The sequence below is a fragment of the Cottoperca gobio genome, chromosome 4 (genome assembly GCF_900634415.1).
Source record: "Cottoperca gobio chromosome 4, fCotGob3.1, whole genome shotgun sequence".
NCBI classification, from domain to species: Eukaryota; Metazoa; Chordata; class Actinopteri; order Perciformes; family Bovichtidae; genus Cottoperca; species Cottoperca gobio.
Window position 1 is genome coordinate 26,478,017 of NC_041358.1, and position 17,644 is coordinate 26,495,660.

General features: G+C 41.6%; 1 protein-coding gene across 6 annotated transcripts in view; it reads right to left on the reverse strand.

Annotated features, from left to right (window-relative positions):
- osbpl9 (oxysterol binding protein-like 9) overlaps positions 1-17,644 on the reverse strand; it is a 32,548-nt gene that overhangs the window by 13,498 nt on the left and 1,406 nt on the right. For 5 of the 6 annotated variants that reach the window (XM_029429051.1, XM_029429055.1, XM_029429052.1 and 2 more), the window contains exons 2-6: positions 17,067-17,117; positions 14,800-14,878; positions 6,911-6,987; positions 2,166-2,261; positions 1,041-1,088 (exon numbers count right to left, since the gene is read on the reverse strand). In XM_029429051.1, coding sequence (XP_029284911.1) covers positions 1,041-1,088; positions 2,166-2,261; positions 6,911-6,987; positions 14,800-14,878; positions 17,067-17,117 — 351 coding nt within the window. Of the gene's footprint in view, positions 1-1,040; positions 1,089-2,165; positions 2,262-4,890; positions 5,210-6,910; positions 6,988-14,799; positions 14,879-17,066; positions 17,118-17,644 lie in introns of those variants that run through there. The other variant, XM_029429056.1, reaches the window with a different exon arrangement.

The window sequence follows — 17,644 nt, forward strand, 5'->3', positions numbered from 1 at the left end:
AGTAACAAACAAGTCAAAGCAGCCGGCGTTCATCTGAGGGAGGAAGTGAATCACACAGCTGCCGGTAACAACAACAACTGAGAAACCCTGAAACTGAACTGCTTCCTCCAGCAGCTAGAAACAAAAAGAGAACTTACTTAAGACTAAAATGTTACGTTTTGCGAAGAACTTTGCTTTTGTGGATGAGTCTTAAAAAGAGCAGCTGTAAAGTTAATGTCTGTAATCTGTAATTATATCTTAACAATAATATACAAGCATGGAAACATTTATCCTCAGAGCTGAAACTGGAGGAAATAAACAAACAACAAAATCTACATATTTAGATTCTGCTGATAAATGTTGTGAAGTGAAATAAAAATAGATATTTTCAGAAATATGTTTATTTTTAATACAAAGTTACGATTTTTTTTATTACTTGTGGACATTTATTTTATTTTTTAAAATGTTAAATAAGTTAAAACTAGAACAAACAACAAGGGAGGACACACACATATCCACTTATATACACTTATGTATCAATAATGTTATTTCTCAAGCAAAGATTTAAACTTTTATCTGGTTCCAGCGTCTCCGATGTCAGGACATTCGCTGCTGTTTGATATCAAACTGAATATCTTTGTGTAGCAAACAGCTGATCAGATTAAACAAGACGTCATGTTTGGGCTCTGGGAAATTCTGACGTGCATCTCTGTGACATTGTGCAGACAAAACGATTCAATCAAAACATTAAAATCATCGTTAGTCGCAGCCGTTTTGTTAGCTTTTCAAATACGATGAACAATTCTAGAATTACTTTCTCAACACGAACGCTGACAAACATCAGGGACATTGGTCATTTCTGAACCAACGCAATAAAGAAATATTCAGACGGCTTGAAACTGACAGATAACAAACATGTTTCACTCTGACGACAATCCTTTTTCATTCCTCGGCGCGATGTGTCAGCCGGCTTGTCCCGCTGTTAGCCTCGGCTCTAATGACAGCGAGAACAAGAGCAGAGGACAGGGGACAGAGGACAGAGCGGCCCTGCTGGTACTCACTCTGCGTGATTCATCCTCTTTGCAGTCCTTGATCTTCTCATCAAACAGCTGCGAGAGAGTGACGGAGAACAAGAGATGAAAAGGAGACGGAAACAAGCTAAGATGGGAACACAGTGAACCGAGTGTCCTAATGATAAGAAGGTGAGAGGAAGCTGCTGCTTCTCTAAATACAAATCTTATTTTTATTAACTTCTGCTTCGAGAGTGAGATCAGCAATGCTCTCGAGAAGAGATGAAATAAAAGGAAAGTCATGACACGGATTCAAATTAGTGGTCAATTTATGCCATTTTGAGATAAACCTCCGATGCCTGCACTCAGAAGGCTGATTATTTATTTATTGTAGTGTTTCACTGTACCGACACCGGGGGAGGCAACTACACGGTCATTGTTTATTTATTTATTTATTTTTTATTTATTGTTGTCTCTCAGAAACAAAGACGTGCTGCTATCTGCTTTCGTTAAGTGCAATAATCGTTTTATTCTACAAAAAATAGTTTTTTTTAATTCTACAAAAAATGTTTATTTATTCTACAATTTTTTTTTTTATTCTACAAAAAAATGTTTATTTATTCTACAAAAAAATGTTTTTTTATTCTACAAAAAATAGTATATTTATTCTACAAAAAATGTTTATTTATTCTACAATTTTTTTTAAATTTATTCTACAAAAAATTGTTTATTTATTCTACAAAAAATTGTTTATTTATTCTACAAAAAATGTTTATTTATTCTACAAATTATTTATTTTTTATTCTACAATTTGTTTATTTTACATTTTAATACCTGGAGATATGTTTTTACTTAATACATAAAAATAAGTGCAATGCAGACCTACTTAAGAAAACAGAGGCAATGCAGACAGTGTTAAAATAAATAGAGATAAATGTCTGATTTGGTATTATTGTTAAAGAGAAAGAAACCCACAATACATCGACCACCCTGCTCTCTAAATATCACATATCAGTCGACCACCACAAATGCAGGTATGTAATTTATAAGATACATTTTACACATTTAAGGTTCCAATTTGGAATAAATGATTTGATCCATGTTTACATCTCTTCAAATGATCTCCATGAAAGTGTGAATTATTCCAGATGATATTTGATGATGTTGCGTCCTTACCTTTAACTGGTCAATCAGAATCTGTAGGTAGGCGTCAGCTTCAGATAGCTTCTTATCAAAGTCTTGGACACTCGGCACTAATCCCGTCTCGGCCTCCTGAGGACGGAGAACACAGTGAAGCACGAGTGCAGCTCGAAACAAATCCATGTCAAAACGCTCTGCTCGTATTTGCATATTCAAAGTAAAACCCACATATTCACTTATTATCCATTCATTTAAAAAACCCAAAAACAAAGCTGGTCTCTGTCACCTCCTGGCCAGGTAGGCTTTGTAAACTGTCACACAAAATGGTGGACAGAAACATCAACAGCTGAGGAGAATCTTCCAGCAGCGTACTGTACTGGGGGAGATGTGAACACTATTGTTTAAAGGTTAGCCAGCATAAAAGGCCGGCAGGTCCGTGTGTCTGCACGCCTGACTGGAGGCCAGCGCATGTCAGGCTTCAACAAAACTGAATCAAGGAACTGGAGGCTGGAGAGAATCTAGTTACTGTGCGATGGGCTGAGGTGCATTGTTTGTTAATTAGCCTTCATAGAGCCAGCAGAATCAGAAACACACAGAAACTCAGGCACAGACTATTTCATTACGTCATATCCATCAAAAGGTAATTACCAGACTATTGGCAGTACAGACGTGACCGGTCGTCTGCCTCCATCTGTCTGACAAGCACGAACAAGCCAACGAGCAGAGAAATGTGCGCACAGACAAGACGTCCCTCAAAAGAAAAACACCTCATATCTAACGCTGGAGCGTGTCGATAGCATGCAACACAATAACACGTCGATCCCAAGCAGACAAATCAGTGAGATAACAAACGCAGCGTGTCAGCAGCTACTCTGACGTGGAAAAACACAGAGCAGCTCTTGCATGATAAAACACAGAGTAATGGTAAACGCTGAAGACGACAGAAGCCCTGTTAGGAAAGGAAGCTCTTATCAAACCATGTTGGGTGCTACCGCTGCTTTGGGTTTGCTGCGTCGCACAGTCCTGTGTCCCGAGTCTAAAAACGGCCTCACAGGAAAGTGAAGAAAAGCCATTGACAGTCCTGCTTGAGTTTTAACTGTCAAAACATACTAGATTTATAGAGAACAAAGTCTTCGCTCAGCAGTCGTGAAGTCTGCAGTTAACTTCCTCAAAGGATCGAAAGGTTAGCTGCAACACACAGCTGGCCACACGAGGGCCTGAGCACAAACACGAGAGCGTTTCTGCTGCAGATGTGAACGTCTGGATCAATGTGTAACGACAAGGTTTGTTTGGATTGGCACATTCCAGTGCAACTTCCCCGGTGTGCTTACTCACACTGCACCGACACATAACTGGCATTACATCACGATCATGTTGAACTCGAGGCAGCCAACAGAACATCACCAGATTCAGAGCAATGCAAACACATTTACAGGTTCTCGTGTAAACACAGGGAGTGGACTGGCCTGAAGGGTTCACCCTGCTCCATTTACCTCCATGCACACAATATATACACAATAAAAACACAAATGGAGTTTAATTAAAACCTTTTTGCATCTAAAAAGTGTTTATTAATGACTATCAATAAATAAATAAATCGTTTTTAATCACTTGTCTTGGCTATATCTTGTTTCAATATTATTTAGCTTTTATTATATTGTTTTAATTCTCTACTTGAACGTTTTTATTTGCTGTACTTATTTACTAAGTTTTTATTTTATTCATTTTCAACTCAACATATCAAATATAGAAAATAAATAAGAAGTCTTACTTTTTATACTGACCGAAAAGGTGTAGGCTGAAGCCTTAGTGTATTACACCTACCCTTTGTACATTCATTATTATTATTATTATTATTATCAATTCTCATTAAATGTATACACTGAAAATGAAAGAAACAAAAGAAAATGTATATTATATATTAAAAACACACGAGTGTTCATACCTCAGCTGTATATTTGTTAATCAACTTATTTTTAAATATTGTTTTAAATCCATGTAATAATAATTAAAAAATATATATAAAAAATAAAAAAAATAATTATATATAAATAAAAATAATAAAAATAATGATATATAAATAAGAAAATGATATAAATAAATAATAACAAATAATTATATATATAAATAAATAATAATAATAAAAATAATTATATATAAATAAGAAAATTATATATAAATAAATAATAATAAATAAATACTTATATATGTAAATAAATAATAATAATATATATATCTTGTGTATTACATTTATTGTACTTTGCCCCTGTTTTAAATGAACCAATAAATTAAACCAACATGTGAAGAGAAACTAAAATAAAGCGGGGAAATGAAGCTGAAATGGTGAAAACAAACAAATAATAAGACAGAGCCCGTATCATTACGAAGTGAACGATAGCTCATGTTTTGTCAACACACATAATGAAGTTTTTTTTAAAGATAAGTTTGGAAGCAGAAAGTCAGAGGCATGTGGTCGTTTTAAAAACAGCCACTGTCCCACGTCACAGTGCTCACTTCTTCACTGTTCCTGAAATATTCCCAGATGTCTGCACATCCACATCCACTTCCACTAACTCCCAACACACACACACACACACACACACACACTCTCTACAAACAACACCCTCCCCCTCTTCTCCTGTTTGTCTTTCCACGCAGTGTGACCCACTTTAAAATGCTGCTGCCCCGGCAGCGCACTGCAGCCGTTTAAAGTTCCCCCTGCTCTGGTGCAGTGACGTTTGTGTGTGTGTGTTTTACTTACTGGGTGCTTCGCTCCAATGGACATGCTGCGTTAAAACCTCGCACATCTCCCCCATCAGGCCATTTAGCCCGACACAAGATTGGATTCTCTCTCTCTCTCTCTCTCTCTCACCAGTTTTGGTGAAGTTAGCGCTCTTTCTCCCTCTCCCTCCTCCACACAGAAAACAATCTCCACTGCAATATAAACCCCAGCAGCAGCTGGCTGTGCAGTCAGTCTGGCTACAGTATATCCTTCGGCAGCAGTTATCAGCTGAGCGTTTGGTATGAAGGCAGACAGAGCTGAGTTAATCCAGGACCCTCCCCTAGCAGGCAAGGCACATTTCCTCTCACGCAGGCAGAAGAGAAAACACACAAAGCGGCAGCAAGTGCTGACAGGGACAAGCATTAACAGACACTCTGATTGGCTGAGGCAGGAGAGGCAGATGTTTGGTTGACCAAGCAAGCAGGTCTCAGATTGGTTACTGCCGGGTCACATGATGCAATGACAGCAGCGGATTACTGCATGACTGTATGTGCAGGGAGCAAGCGGGCACACCTACCACGTCAGAAGGATTTGCCACAGAGAGAGGAAAACCAGAAAACAGGAAGGAGGGAGGGAGGGAGGGAGGGAGAGCACATGAAACGGTTGGTCATGATGAGGGTGAAAAGGAGGAGATGGGGGGGGAAGAGCTGCACGTCGGTGATGACGGGAGGAGAACAAGGAGGGAGGGAGAGCAGGAAATAAAGGTTGGCCAGAGAAACAACTGGAGGGCAGGACGAGCGAGAGAGAGAATTGGCTGAGACACGCTCGGTCTCAAAACTCATAACAAACAGACAGAAAAAATAAAACAAGCTGCCAGCAGCTCAGCAGTAAATCAAACTGACATCACGTCAAACTGAACACGGTCCAAGTCCAAAGCAGCAACATATTGCCAAAACATCCACAATTTATGATGACATGAATGTCACCATTATTTCCATTTCTACCCACAAGACTCTCAACTCTCTGTTGGGTAAAGAAATCAGGTATGAGCAAGAAAAAGTGCTGCTAACAACTCCTGAGATGCAAAGTCCCTTTCAAAGTCACCGCACGGCTGCTGCGGTGTTCCACACCTTCTTCAGCATCACATTCAAGGCTTTTCAAGGACTTTCCAGGCTCAATTTCCCTCACATTTAAGCACCAAACACGACATAGTTCTGGACACGAATCAAGGTTACAACACGAGAACTTCCATAATGAGAACTAGCAGGTTTAATCTGCATCATTTCACTTTAATCACTCATGAACGCACGTGACTGTCACGCTTCAGGCAGGTGGCGTGAAACAACGACGCAGCTGCTTCTGCCACAAGCATTTCTATTCTTGCATGAAATGTATAAACTCTCTGTGATCCATGTCTATTTGTGTCCATTTTAACTTTCAAGGCCTCTAAAATCCCCAAACTATCATTTTAAATACCAGAGGAAACCTCGAGTACATGATTTATTATGGAGGATGCAAATACGTGCAACGTGAGGGCCAATAGAAATCCTACAATGAAAGCTTTAATAGGAAGGTCAAACATCTATCTTCACTTTACAGTTACTCACCAATCCTGTTGTTGGCCTCTACACCAGTACTACTCTTCAGGTGTTACAAAGAATACACGCTTCCTGAGGCAAATGGTAAATATGTCATTTAAAACCACGGAGATGCAGACACAGGAGTTAACATCAACAAGCAAATAAAGCTGAAGGAGCCCGACAGCAAAACGACTTCTTCTTGTAAACGGACGATAGAAACTCACATTTATACAAACAAGTAAGCAGCATGGGACGACATGAACACCTTTCATGCCACGATTATCCTGCACAAAAACTAACAATCTTAAATAAGGTAATAATGCAATGTGATTATTTCTATGTTTTAAAATCAGGCTTTATTTTTCACTTCTCTACCATGTGAAGATATCCACCTTCATCAACTTATTGTGAGTTTTCAATCTGCGATAAAGTCGCACATCGTCCCAGTCGTACAAAAAGACAAGTGCGAGGTTACGTACTCTGAGTTGGAGGGTGTGACGGAGGATGGTTCCCTCTAAGGCGTGGATCCACTTCTCCCGCTCGTCTGCATCTCGGGCTGAAGACAGAAACACACAGTGAGCCACGTTTTACACACACACACACACACACACACACACACACACACACAAGACACTGAAATGACATGAGTACTGGTGACACAGTGATGGACGCTGAGCATTAATCTAGAAATATCTTACTTTATATATCAGAGAGGCAAACAATGCGTTTTACAGATCGAAACAGATCGAGTACATAACTTGCTGAAAACCAAATGCAGAAGATGTTTGGAGATTTCAGATACGTTTTCTTAAAGGAACATTACAGCATTTTAAGTTGCAAGCCAAGAAATAGTCCTGCACATAACCGCTGCGTTCAGACTTCATGCTAAACTAAGCCAAGTCTCCTGACTCTTTATCTTTTCATCTGACGCTCAGCAGGAAAACAAACGTGTGCTGCACAAAGTTTGCTTTCATGTGACAGATTTAATCAAACATGTTCGATCAGTGTATCTTTAAGTGAAGGTAAATCAAGCATGAAGATATGATCACTCGCGTTCCCCTCCGTCTTACAGTGACTCAACACCAACATAATCAAAAACCCTCATGATCATTTTAAACAATGAGTTAAAGCTCCTGCAGAGCGTCAATGCTGATTCTCTGAACCCTCAAAGACGGAGAACAAACAGACGGCGACAGACATTAAACAGTGACCCGGTACAAGCAACACACACACAGGCTGCGGCCGGCACACGCACACTCTGCGATGCCAGTGGCATATACACAGATACAATATGTCCTCTACCAACAAGGGCTGCTGCTAACGATTATTCCCATTGTCGAAAAATATCGATCAGCGTTTCCCAAAGCCCGAGATAACGTCCTCAAATGTCTTGTTTTGTCCACAACTCAAAAGATATTCAGTGTACTGTCACAGAGGAGGAAAGAAAGCCAGAATATAGTCACATTCAAGAAGCTGGAGTTGGTGATTTAGTTAAAAGTTGACAGCTAATGGTTAAATCTTTGCAGCTCGACCACCAACACACAGCCAGGGTTTAATGCGTCCGGACAGGTTGCAGCATGGATGCAACTGTTGTGTGTTCATCGAATGCATTTCAGTTTTCTTTTTGCATGGAAGTTCGGTTCATCTCTGCTCTGTGCACGTGTGTGACGGTCAGGAACTGTAACTCTAACAGCTGCGAAAGAAAGACTTAATAAGATATATGTCATTGAATTAGCTGTATCCTGTGTAAAAAGTCATTTTTCACTGAGCTGGAAAGTAGACGGTGCAGCAGATGAATGGCTGTGCTACAGCAGGAAAGCTTTTAAAGACATTAAAAGGCAGCCGAGGCTCAGGCCAATCCACTCAGACAGCGCCTCACTTTCCCCTCGGCCCAGCAGACTCTCCAGAGGAACAGATTACTGCGGCTAATGTTGTTTAGCTCTATTCATGACAGGAGAGGTAGTAAACGAGCCATTCAACAAAAACAAATACTCTAGTTGTATGAACTGTGTCGCAAGTCCAATCTTTGTCCTAGTTTGTGTCTCACACATACGCCATGATTTATATTCCTGGGGAGGTAGGCGCAGTTAGTCGACTCAGCAAATCTACAGCCACACGAGACAACACACGGCAAGTCATGACATGAACCTCCGATGTTAATATGCAGTTACACGTTTAAAAGAATAACCAGGAAGTTGTCCTTTAAATATATATTCGTCTTGATACAGACAAACGGGAGGAGAACAAGTCAAAGTTAGAAGAATGGACGAGATTGTAGGTATGATTTAATCGTGCATCGACGACAAGGACGTTTACCTTTTCATATTTGGAGTTTTTAAACACGGGACAACCTGCTAAAAAGTGAGCGATAGAATCCTTTTCCGTTGCCAGGCTTTTTCATATCCGTTAATTATTCCATCTCTCTTTCAAACTCAGAGTTGGTGATTGTTTGAACAGAGGAAAGACGAACAAAGACGAACAAAGACGAACAAAGACGAACAAAGACCGTTTGAATGAGTTTGACGACGATCAGCGAGGTAAAAGTAATAGAGTCTGGTGGCTTTGAGGAGAGCATATTAAGTTTGTTTTGTACTTTAATAAATTATACTAAAGGTCCAAACTTAATACTCACTTAACGCACGTGTCATAGCATCGTGCGGGAATGAAAATAAGCGTGATCACCCCAAGAAACCAGGAAGAGCACCGGGCTTTGTAGCCAATTACCTGAGTGGCCAAACCGCGAAGTTACAACTTCTGGGTCTCGTGATGCCATGGGACTCAAAAAACACCTTTTCCCATTGACTTACATTGAGTCTGTAAATCAGTGGATGATTCTCTTCCAAGTACTAACACCTAAATATCCCTTATTTCAGCCATTAGGTCTCCAACGCTCCAAGAGTATCCAGGTCTCAAATCTACCGCAGACGTTTGTCCCGAGATTCTTTTCCCACTGAAGACTAAAGCCAGATGTTCGTGGCTTTTTGTCCAATGGAAAAGGTGCCCAGATAAAATAGAGCCAGGAAGAATGGATAAAGTGCATCTACGGGTCAAAGATGTCGTTCTAGAGAGATCTTACTGGTTTATGGTTGAGGTCAACTTTATTATCCCACAGGGGGAAGTTAAAAACACTGTATGTGCACTAACACACACACACACATATCTTCTGCAATGCTGGCAATATAAAATGTGCATCATATGCAAACAACTAGTAATATAGGTGCACGTCGATCCCTCATTTAGTAGACTAGTTGCTGTCGGCACACATTGTTCTGGTTTGCTGCTGCAGGATTCTGCCGTTTGAGCCGGTTACATTTCAGGTGGAGTTTGTTTTTTTGGGAATAAACTCAACCCCGATGATCCTGCTAGCTTGCACTGAAATTTGGCATGATCTTAAACGTGCATATTTCCGAAGGTCAGGCCGAAGGACAGCACGCTCTGTTCTGAGATTACATGTCATCAGAAAGAGAAGCCTGCGTTGAGTCGTCATCATTTACAACTGTTTTTATTCTTTTCTAATAATGATGACCTTTATCTTCTGTTTTCTTTACGCCAACCTCTTTAAGACACCACTGAATAAATCTTTTACACCTCTCAAAACCCTTGACCGATGAAGTGTCAAGATTTTGGGAATCCTACCAACGCTGTGTCATCTGCATATTTAAAGTTAGTGTGAGCCGAGTGTAGAAGACGCACGCTTATGATTAATCATTTTAAGGGACGAGGTAGCAGATTTGAATCCGATTTGCTGACTGTGATCAGCCAAGAAGTTATTCATCCACAGAAAAAGTTTAAGATTTACTCCGAGAGCAACGACTGTGTTTATCAGGTTGGGGTTGGATGGTATTGAATGCACTGCTAAAGTCCACCAACACCATTTTAACCCGTTTCGCCTGTTCAAAGTGCGGATAGATGTTAACACAGTGAAACGGCTGTAAAGGGCTGGCGACGAGCCCTTTCACACCAATTACCAAGTTTTATAGAGGAACAAAAAGGGGCAAAAGTCACTTTTCTTTCCCTACAATTGCAATTTGACATTATAAAAACACTGCTTTTACGAGGCTTTTCACGTGTAACACAGTCTCAAAGCTAAGTAGTGTCAGAATAAGAAGGTGTGCTGACTCGAGCCTTTCACCAGAGGCTCCGATACTGCCAGAGGAAAGCAAAGCTGTCAGAAGAACTACAGACAGGCGGTACCGTTCTTCACACCAAACGACGCCAACCTTTCCACCTACCCGATATTTACAGACGGACCCCGGGAGATATTGGATCAAGACCTATGATCGATTTCTGCAAATGTAACAAATCATATCTTGGATAGAGACACACAAAGCAAGATGCTGTTGCAACTGAAATGCCTGAAAATAAGATACTTGAATATTGACGCCGAGCTTCCACATGAAGCTGCAGCCGTCCTCCGTCAGGCTGCAGTTCAGCACCCTGCTGTCCACAGCGACAGCGGAGGTCACCTCATGTATCCAGCTTGGGGGAACTGATACCAGACTAATAGATCTCCGATAAAGGGCGAGTGTGGATGTCATTGAACCGCCACAGAGTTGCAAAACAAAGCTGCTATGGTGACGGGTAGAGCTGCGATACCAAGAGGAAAAGCAAACAACATCTCTTAAACGATATACTGTGAAGGCCATCAGTTATCTCTGTGACGTGCGGAGATAACCTAAACGTAGTTTCGCTCTACAATACGACATCCCTCACACACAACCACGTTTTCAAACCAGGATATCAAGTATCAAGATATCTTCTCCTTCATAAGTGACGCCTGAATTATTTCTCAAACTATTTTTGCAGTAATCGTCTCGACAGCTGTTCTTCTTCACTGTACGTGTTCCTTGGGAATGCACCCGGCAGAAATGTGTGTTTGCTCGTCAGAGGAAGTGACCGACTTCCACGTCCTTCATTCTGTCTACTTAGAACCGAGAGGATTTGACCGCTTGCCTTGCACGATGTTCCTTTTTTTATTTATTTATTTATTATATATATATATATATATATATATATATATATATATATATATATATATATATATATATATATATATATATATATATATATATATATATATATATATATATATATATATATATATATATATATATTCTTTATTTATCTGTGTGTGTTATTTATACACACCAATCAATTGGCAAACTGCAGTTTATATCCACATAAAAAGTCATATTATTATTGGCCCCGTGTACGGCAGGCAACGACCATCTTCTGCTCCATTTTTACTGCCTCCAGATACTTACATCTTAAATGGGAATTTAGCGTGAATTAAATGTGGAGAAAATGCCACCAGACGAATATCTACATCCAGCATGTAGTACGTACACACACACACACACACACACACATCGGGGTAAACAATCACAAACATTTCCTTTCTGCTGCTCAGCCTCTCCCCATAACGCTCCTCCTCCTTTCTCCAGAAGGCCTCAGTGAATTATTCATCCCTCTCATCTTCTCCTCCTGCCATCTTCAGACAAGCTGATGAAACATTTCAGTACATAAGGGGGGGGGGGGGGGAATGTAACCTGTCAATAAAGTCGCAGCTACACAAATGTGGTGCGAAGACACTGCATAATTCCTCAGCGGTGATGTAATGCCGTCCGTTCAGTGCTTTGTTCATTTTATTTATGGTTTTCCTCCGACTGTAAACTCCTCATATCCGCTTTGGATCGAGTCGTGTGAGATCTGCACTTAGGAATGTTTCCAACTTGAAGTCCAGGTGCAGTCCTGAAGGAACACAAGAGGTAATCAAGTTGGGAAATTTAAAAAGAGATGCCAGCAGGTGATACTGAGGTGAGTCTCATGCTGGACGGAGGGTCCGGGCAGGCAGGGCGGCCTGATGAAGAGGCAGGAGAAGATGTGAGATTGATAGCTACTGTAGATAAGAGGAGGTGAGCGAGAGAGGAAAAGGGCTCTCAGGCAACTCTGATGCAGCGCTGGGGGAGAGAGGCCGATGAATAATGGATGCTTCTCTAAATAGAAAGACGGCACAGAGCTGCACTCAGAGCTTCTCTTCAACCGGTGAGCAGAACAGTCCCGTAAGAGGAAGCATCACGGCTCATAACATGACACACACACGCTTTGATACAATATCAAAATCACTGGAAATTAAAATGTAAGTAAATTACAATTAATGACAGACGTTCAAAATCCGTGTTTCTCTCATAGAAAACTGCTGCACATCAAATCAAGCGCTTCCTAAACTAACAGTCATTACGGGGCAGTCGACATGTTTTAGGGAAGCCGTCACGTCGCTGCACGCAGCCTGTGACAAACGTCCTGAATGTTGCGGCTGCAGAACGGAGCAGAAGATGTACAGAATATATATATATTTAAGTCTTATTTAAATGTTAGTGTATTTTGTCTCCAACAACGATGAATAATCGTTCATCGCGCCTTTCTTTACCCTTTAATACCGATCACAGAGTCTACACTCCTCCCACGCACGAGAGAGAGTATAGATATATATAGTTTTATATATATTTATATCTACATCCTGGGGGCTGACTGCATAACACGCAGGATCGTTTTACAGCAACAGAAATGTCCTCTGAACCCAACATCCTGTGCATCTCTTCATATCCAAGCTAACAGCTGCTGCGTCCACGATCTCAACTTCAGCTCACACACTTAGTGCTGACTCTTCCTCCAGCGGCGACACGTGAGAAGCTACTCCTCCAGGTGTCTGAGAGCAGATGTGTTCTACACATTTCATTGCTTTCTTTCAAACAGAAAGAGGATTATGAGGGGGGGGGGGGGTATGCTGCTTTTAAACTTATTCCCATGCTGCTAATTTAGCTGAAATGAAAAAGTAGAATCGTCTCATTGGTAAAGAAATTAATCATCATATTTACTACGCGTGTCGTCTTTTTGAACAACGCTCTAACATGTGAACGCTTTAAATTAGAACGTAATCGGCACATTGTTGCTTCTGTCTCTAGAAAATATCCACCAGAAACGGAACATACCAAATTGAAAAATCCAACAAATGCAGCTTTAAGTCACCGAGGCGTCACAGCTGATGCCAAAGCCTGAGATTAACTGTGGCACAGAAAGTTCCAGAATAAATTAAGACCATGACATGTGAGATATTTTCCCTCGACAAACACATCTCTATGAAAAATTCAATTGGGTTACATAATTGTGTAGCTAAACCAGCAAAGAGCAGAACAAACGGCTGCAACAACAAAACATCCTTTTGCCAAATAACCCAGTGACAACCGTTCACCTGAACCAAGACGCCGCACACGTTATACATCCTCACGGCCACTTCACCGTGAACCTCGATAACACACTAATGCACCGGAGCACGACACAGCGCACCACCCTGACCGCACATCCCAGAAAACAAACAAACGACGCCTCCTCCTCTCGATCCTTTCAGCCCGGGACCGGCATGCATGCGGACCACGAGACGTGCACGGTTTTCTCCTTACCCTTCCGTTTGTAGAACCACAGCATACAGCTTCGGAACACAGACATGGGAGAGGGCATGGAGGAGGTGAGAGGGGCGGGGGGCCCATGGACTGTGGCTGGTGACCCTCGAGAAGGAGGTGAAGTGTGAAGGGGTTAGGTGGTGGCAGGGAGGGGGGGGAAATGGATACAAATGGACAGATGGAAGGACAGAGATGAAGGAAAGGTGGAGAAGGTTAGTTAAAGACCTGGAGTGAGAGTAAAAAAAGAGTGTCTGCGGTGGACTGGACAGCTCCCTGTCAAAAAAGAGGGAAGGGGAGGCAGGACGGGAGGGGGGGGCGATGCTGTAGCTTTGTGGGAGCCAATCCTGTCCCTGTGGAGTGACTGGTCGGCAGATAGCGAGCGGCAGCAGCGGTGTAGCGAAGGGCGAACAGCAACCAAAAGAGACCTGAGCTCAGCTTCCTGCTCAGCAGTACTCCCTCATTATTCCCAGAGGCTCAACTGCAGAGACACACAAGCAGCAACCTTCCTCCTCAGCCAAAGTCGGGAGGGCCAAGGCGGAAAGAAAGAAAGAAGAAGCCTTACTTGCTCTTTCTGTTCCAGAAGAATCTGTCTAGCTTGCAGTTGAACAAATCTTGTTTATCTACAGAAATGTGTCCAACTTCACAGACCTTGAAGAGGTTCCACGGGGAGAGAAGGCACCCGGAGCATTGTGTAGGTTCCTGTGTGCATGCGTTTCCTGGCATTAGAGCAGACCAATCCAAGTCTTTTAAAAAGGCGGGGAGGGAAAGAGAAGTGAGAGAGAGAGAGAGAGAGAGAGAGAGAGCGAGAGCAAATGGACAGCAGGGACGTCGAGATCACGGAGAAAGAGAGGCGGTGACGACAACACAGAGGAGGCACGAGGAGAACTAAATAAAGGGGGACCGCTCACCTTGGAAATGGAAAGTCTTCTGGTCCACAGTGATGGTGAATGTGCTGTCGTCCTCGTCATCAATACCGATCACAGCTCCCTGAGCAAACAGAGAGAGGGAGGGGGGGGGGGGGGGGTCAGACAGCGGTACACGTCATACTCCACTTTCCATTTCTATCCTCACGCCCTGCACATGTTCCAGCAACCTCAGCCGGGCTCCCTTTCATAAATTACCCTTGGTCCCTCTCAGCAGCACATCTCATCTCCTCTTTGCCTGATCGTCTCTTTCTCACACACACACACACACACACACACACTCTCACACACATAAACGCGAGTGCAGGAACATGGCAGAGAAGAAGGGAGGGGAGGAAGAGGTGGGATTTGGGAGAGCGAAGGAGGAGAAAGGCGGGGAGGGTGGAGAGAGACAGACACCGGGGACCAGCAGCCGACGGGAGAAAAAGAACTGCAGAGACGCGGCTGCTGGGACGTCGGCTCCTAGCAACCGAAACAGGGCGTGTGACTCAGAGCTTCCTCACACGGCTCACCTGAAAGTGATAAAAATAGCAACTGGATAACATCAGAGGAGTCGCTGTAAAACATGACTGCAGCCCAATAAACTCCATAAATACCACCTTTAAGAAACTTAGTGAGCGACGTATACAAAGAATATACCACACATTAAAAAGACTGACCAACATGACGCGACCTGCATCGTGTTGTTGTGTAAAATAATAAACCACGGGACCCGACAACAACGAGGTCGCTCTTAAAGGGTTAGTGTGGAGTGTTTTTGTAGCAGACTCTGCAGATCTTAATTGTTGTTACTTTTGGACATGGAGTCGCTCGTCCTCCAGAGAGCTGGAATCATTTGACACAATGAAAAACAACTTGGCTGCCTCATGGGACTTTACTTTAACCCCAAAACACCCAGAATAACTTTATATTCAAAGCTTGTGGTTGCACGGTTCTTTAGAAACAGAACAGATCGAGCCTGTAAACTGAAAGGCAATAACATTTAACTTATTTATTACTCATTTAATTTATTAATTTTATTTATTTGTAGAAATGTTTTGTGTTTTTTCTTCTGCTGATCAAAAAAAATCTAATTACATCTCGACTTAAACAAAAACCAAGTCCAAGGTAAGTGAATACTTTACAAAGCCTTTGTAATTGAAAGGATTTCAATGACAGGGATTAATTATTCAGCTCCACGATGCAACACATCAAATCACCACAATACATTGAGCCAGCACGGAGTGAAACCTCAGACCTGCGACTACGTGTCCAGAAATGACACTGGATCCTTATTTCAGGTACTTTCAGGAGACACTTCCTCTCTTCAGTCACATTAATGGAAACATTTTCATCGTGCTCGTCGAGGCTTTTTGTTCCAGAACAGGTGTGGAGGCATAAAATATCGCTTTCACCACTGCTTCTGTGGAAACGCAAGGGAAACTTTAAATCGTGTTGATTTCATCATCTGATAAATAACACGAGCGACAGGTTCTGGCTTGGGGATGCTGCTCGCCGTCTACAAGTTGAGAACGTTTAAAGTTGGGAATTTGGAGGAGGAAGAAAAGTCTTGCCCTACGTCACCTTTTACAGAAGGTCAAAACTTCCTTTAAAAGAAAACGAGAGAGACACAAATGCTATCGGAGTGTTTTTATAATTTAATTTAAGACAATGCATGTAATCCTACCTGCTGGGTCTGATGCTAGAATACAACACCTTTTATTTCCAAGAACAAAAGAGCAAATTCTCTCAGCACTAATGTAGACTCAGACACTTGAAACCTTACTGCATTACCAATCTTCCTCTGCTTGTAAGCACTAAACCTGATCTTAGCCGTGTAACTGCTGCCACCTAGTGGACATTACTGTGTACTGAAAACACATTTTAAAAAAGGGAAAATGTTTTACTGGGAGAGCTAAAAATGCAAGAAGAAATATTGCCACATGTTGAACAAGAACAACAAATCCAGAAACTAAACCAATAGATCAGAAGAAAACGTCAGAATATAGAGTACCAGCCGTCTAGGGTTCAAAAATATAACAGACAGAGCAAAGCTCGTCACAAAGTCATACACAGGATGATGATGTTTTTACATTTAACACTTGAAATGATGAAGCTTGACGTGGTCGTACAACAAGTAAAACCATACTTTCATTTTTACCTTGTTACTCACTTACTTACATTAAACTTAAACAAGCAATTCAGCCAAACATGCATTTAGTTTATCGCAGACTGTGTCAGGAAGAGGATGGCCTTGATCGTGAGAATCTTACCCTGAGTCGCACACAGCCTCTTCTGGATCCTCGCATCATCTTGTCTTTTGACTGTAAATCAACAACATGACAAATCAGGGGTTAATGCGGTTAGTGTGCACCGGGGTCAACTGCATACAAACTACACTGTCAGGGTGTCCTGTGTGTCATTAGGCTATTAATATCCATGAGAAATTTGATCCAACTATAGTGTCCGAGGGTCAGAGAAGACTCCTCTCAACTCAGGTTTTGTATTTGAATGTAGCAGGGTTTTCAGAAAATCCTATTACACAATAAGAAAAGTCAGTAAAGTCATACGCTGGATGAAGGCTGAAGTCATATTACTTGAATTTAAGTCTGACTCAAGTTACAATTTCATCTATGTGCTTTGTTTTTTATTAATTTAATGTTTGATCTGATCTGAATCTTACCATATTTTTTGCTGGTAATGTATAATTTTCTCTACAAAATGTCAGAACACTGATAATATTGAATTAATCTTAAAACGTTTTGTCTGACCAACAGTCCAGAACTCAAAGTCATTCACATTACCAGCATACACAGAAGAAAAGCTGCAAATCCTCACATTTGAGAAGCGG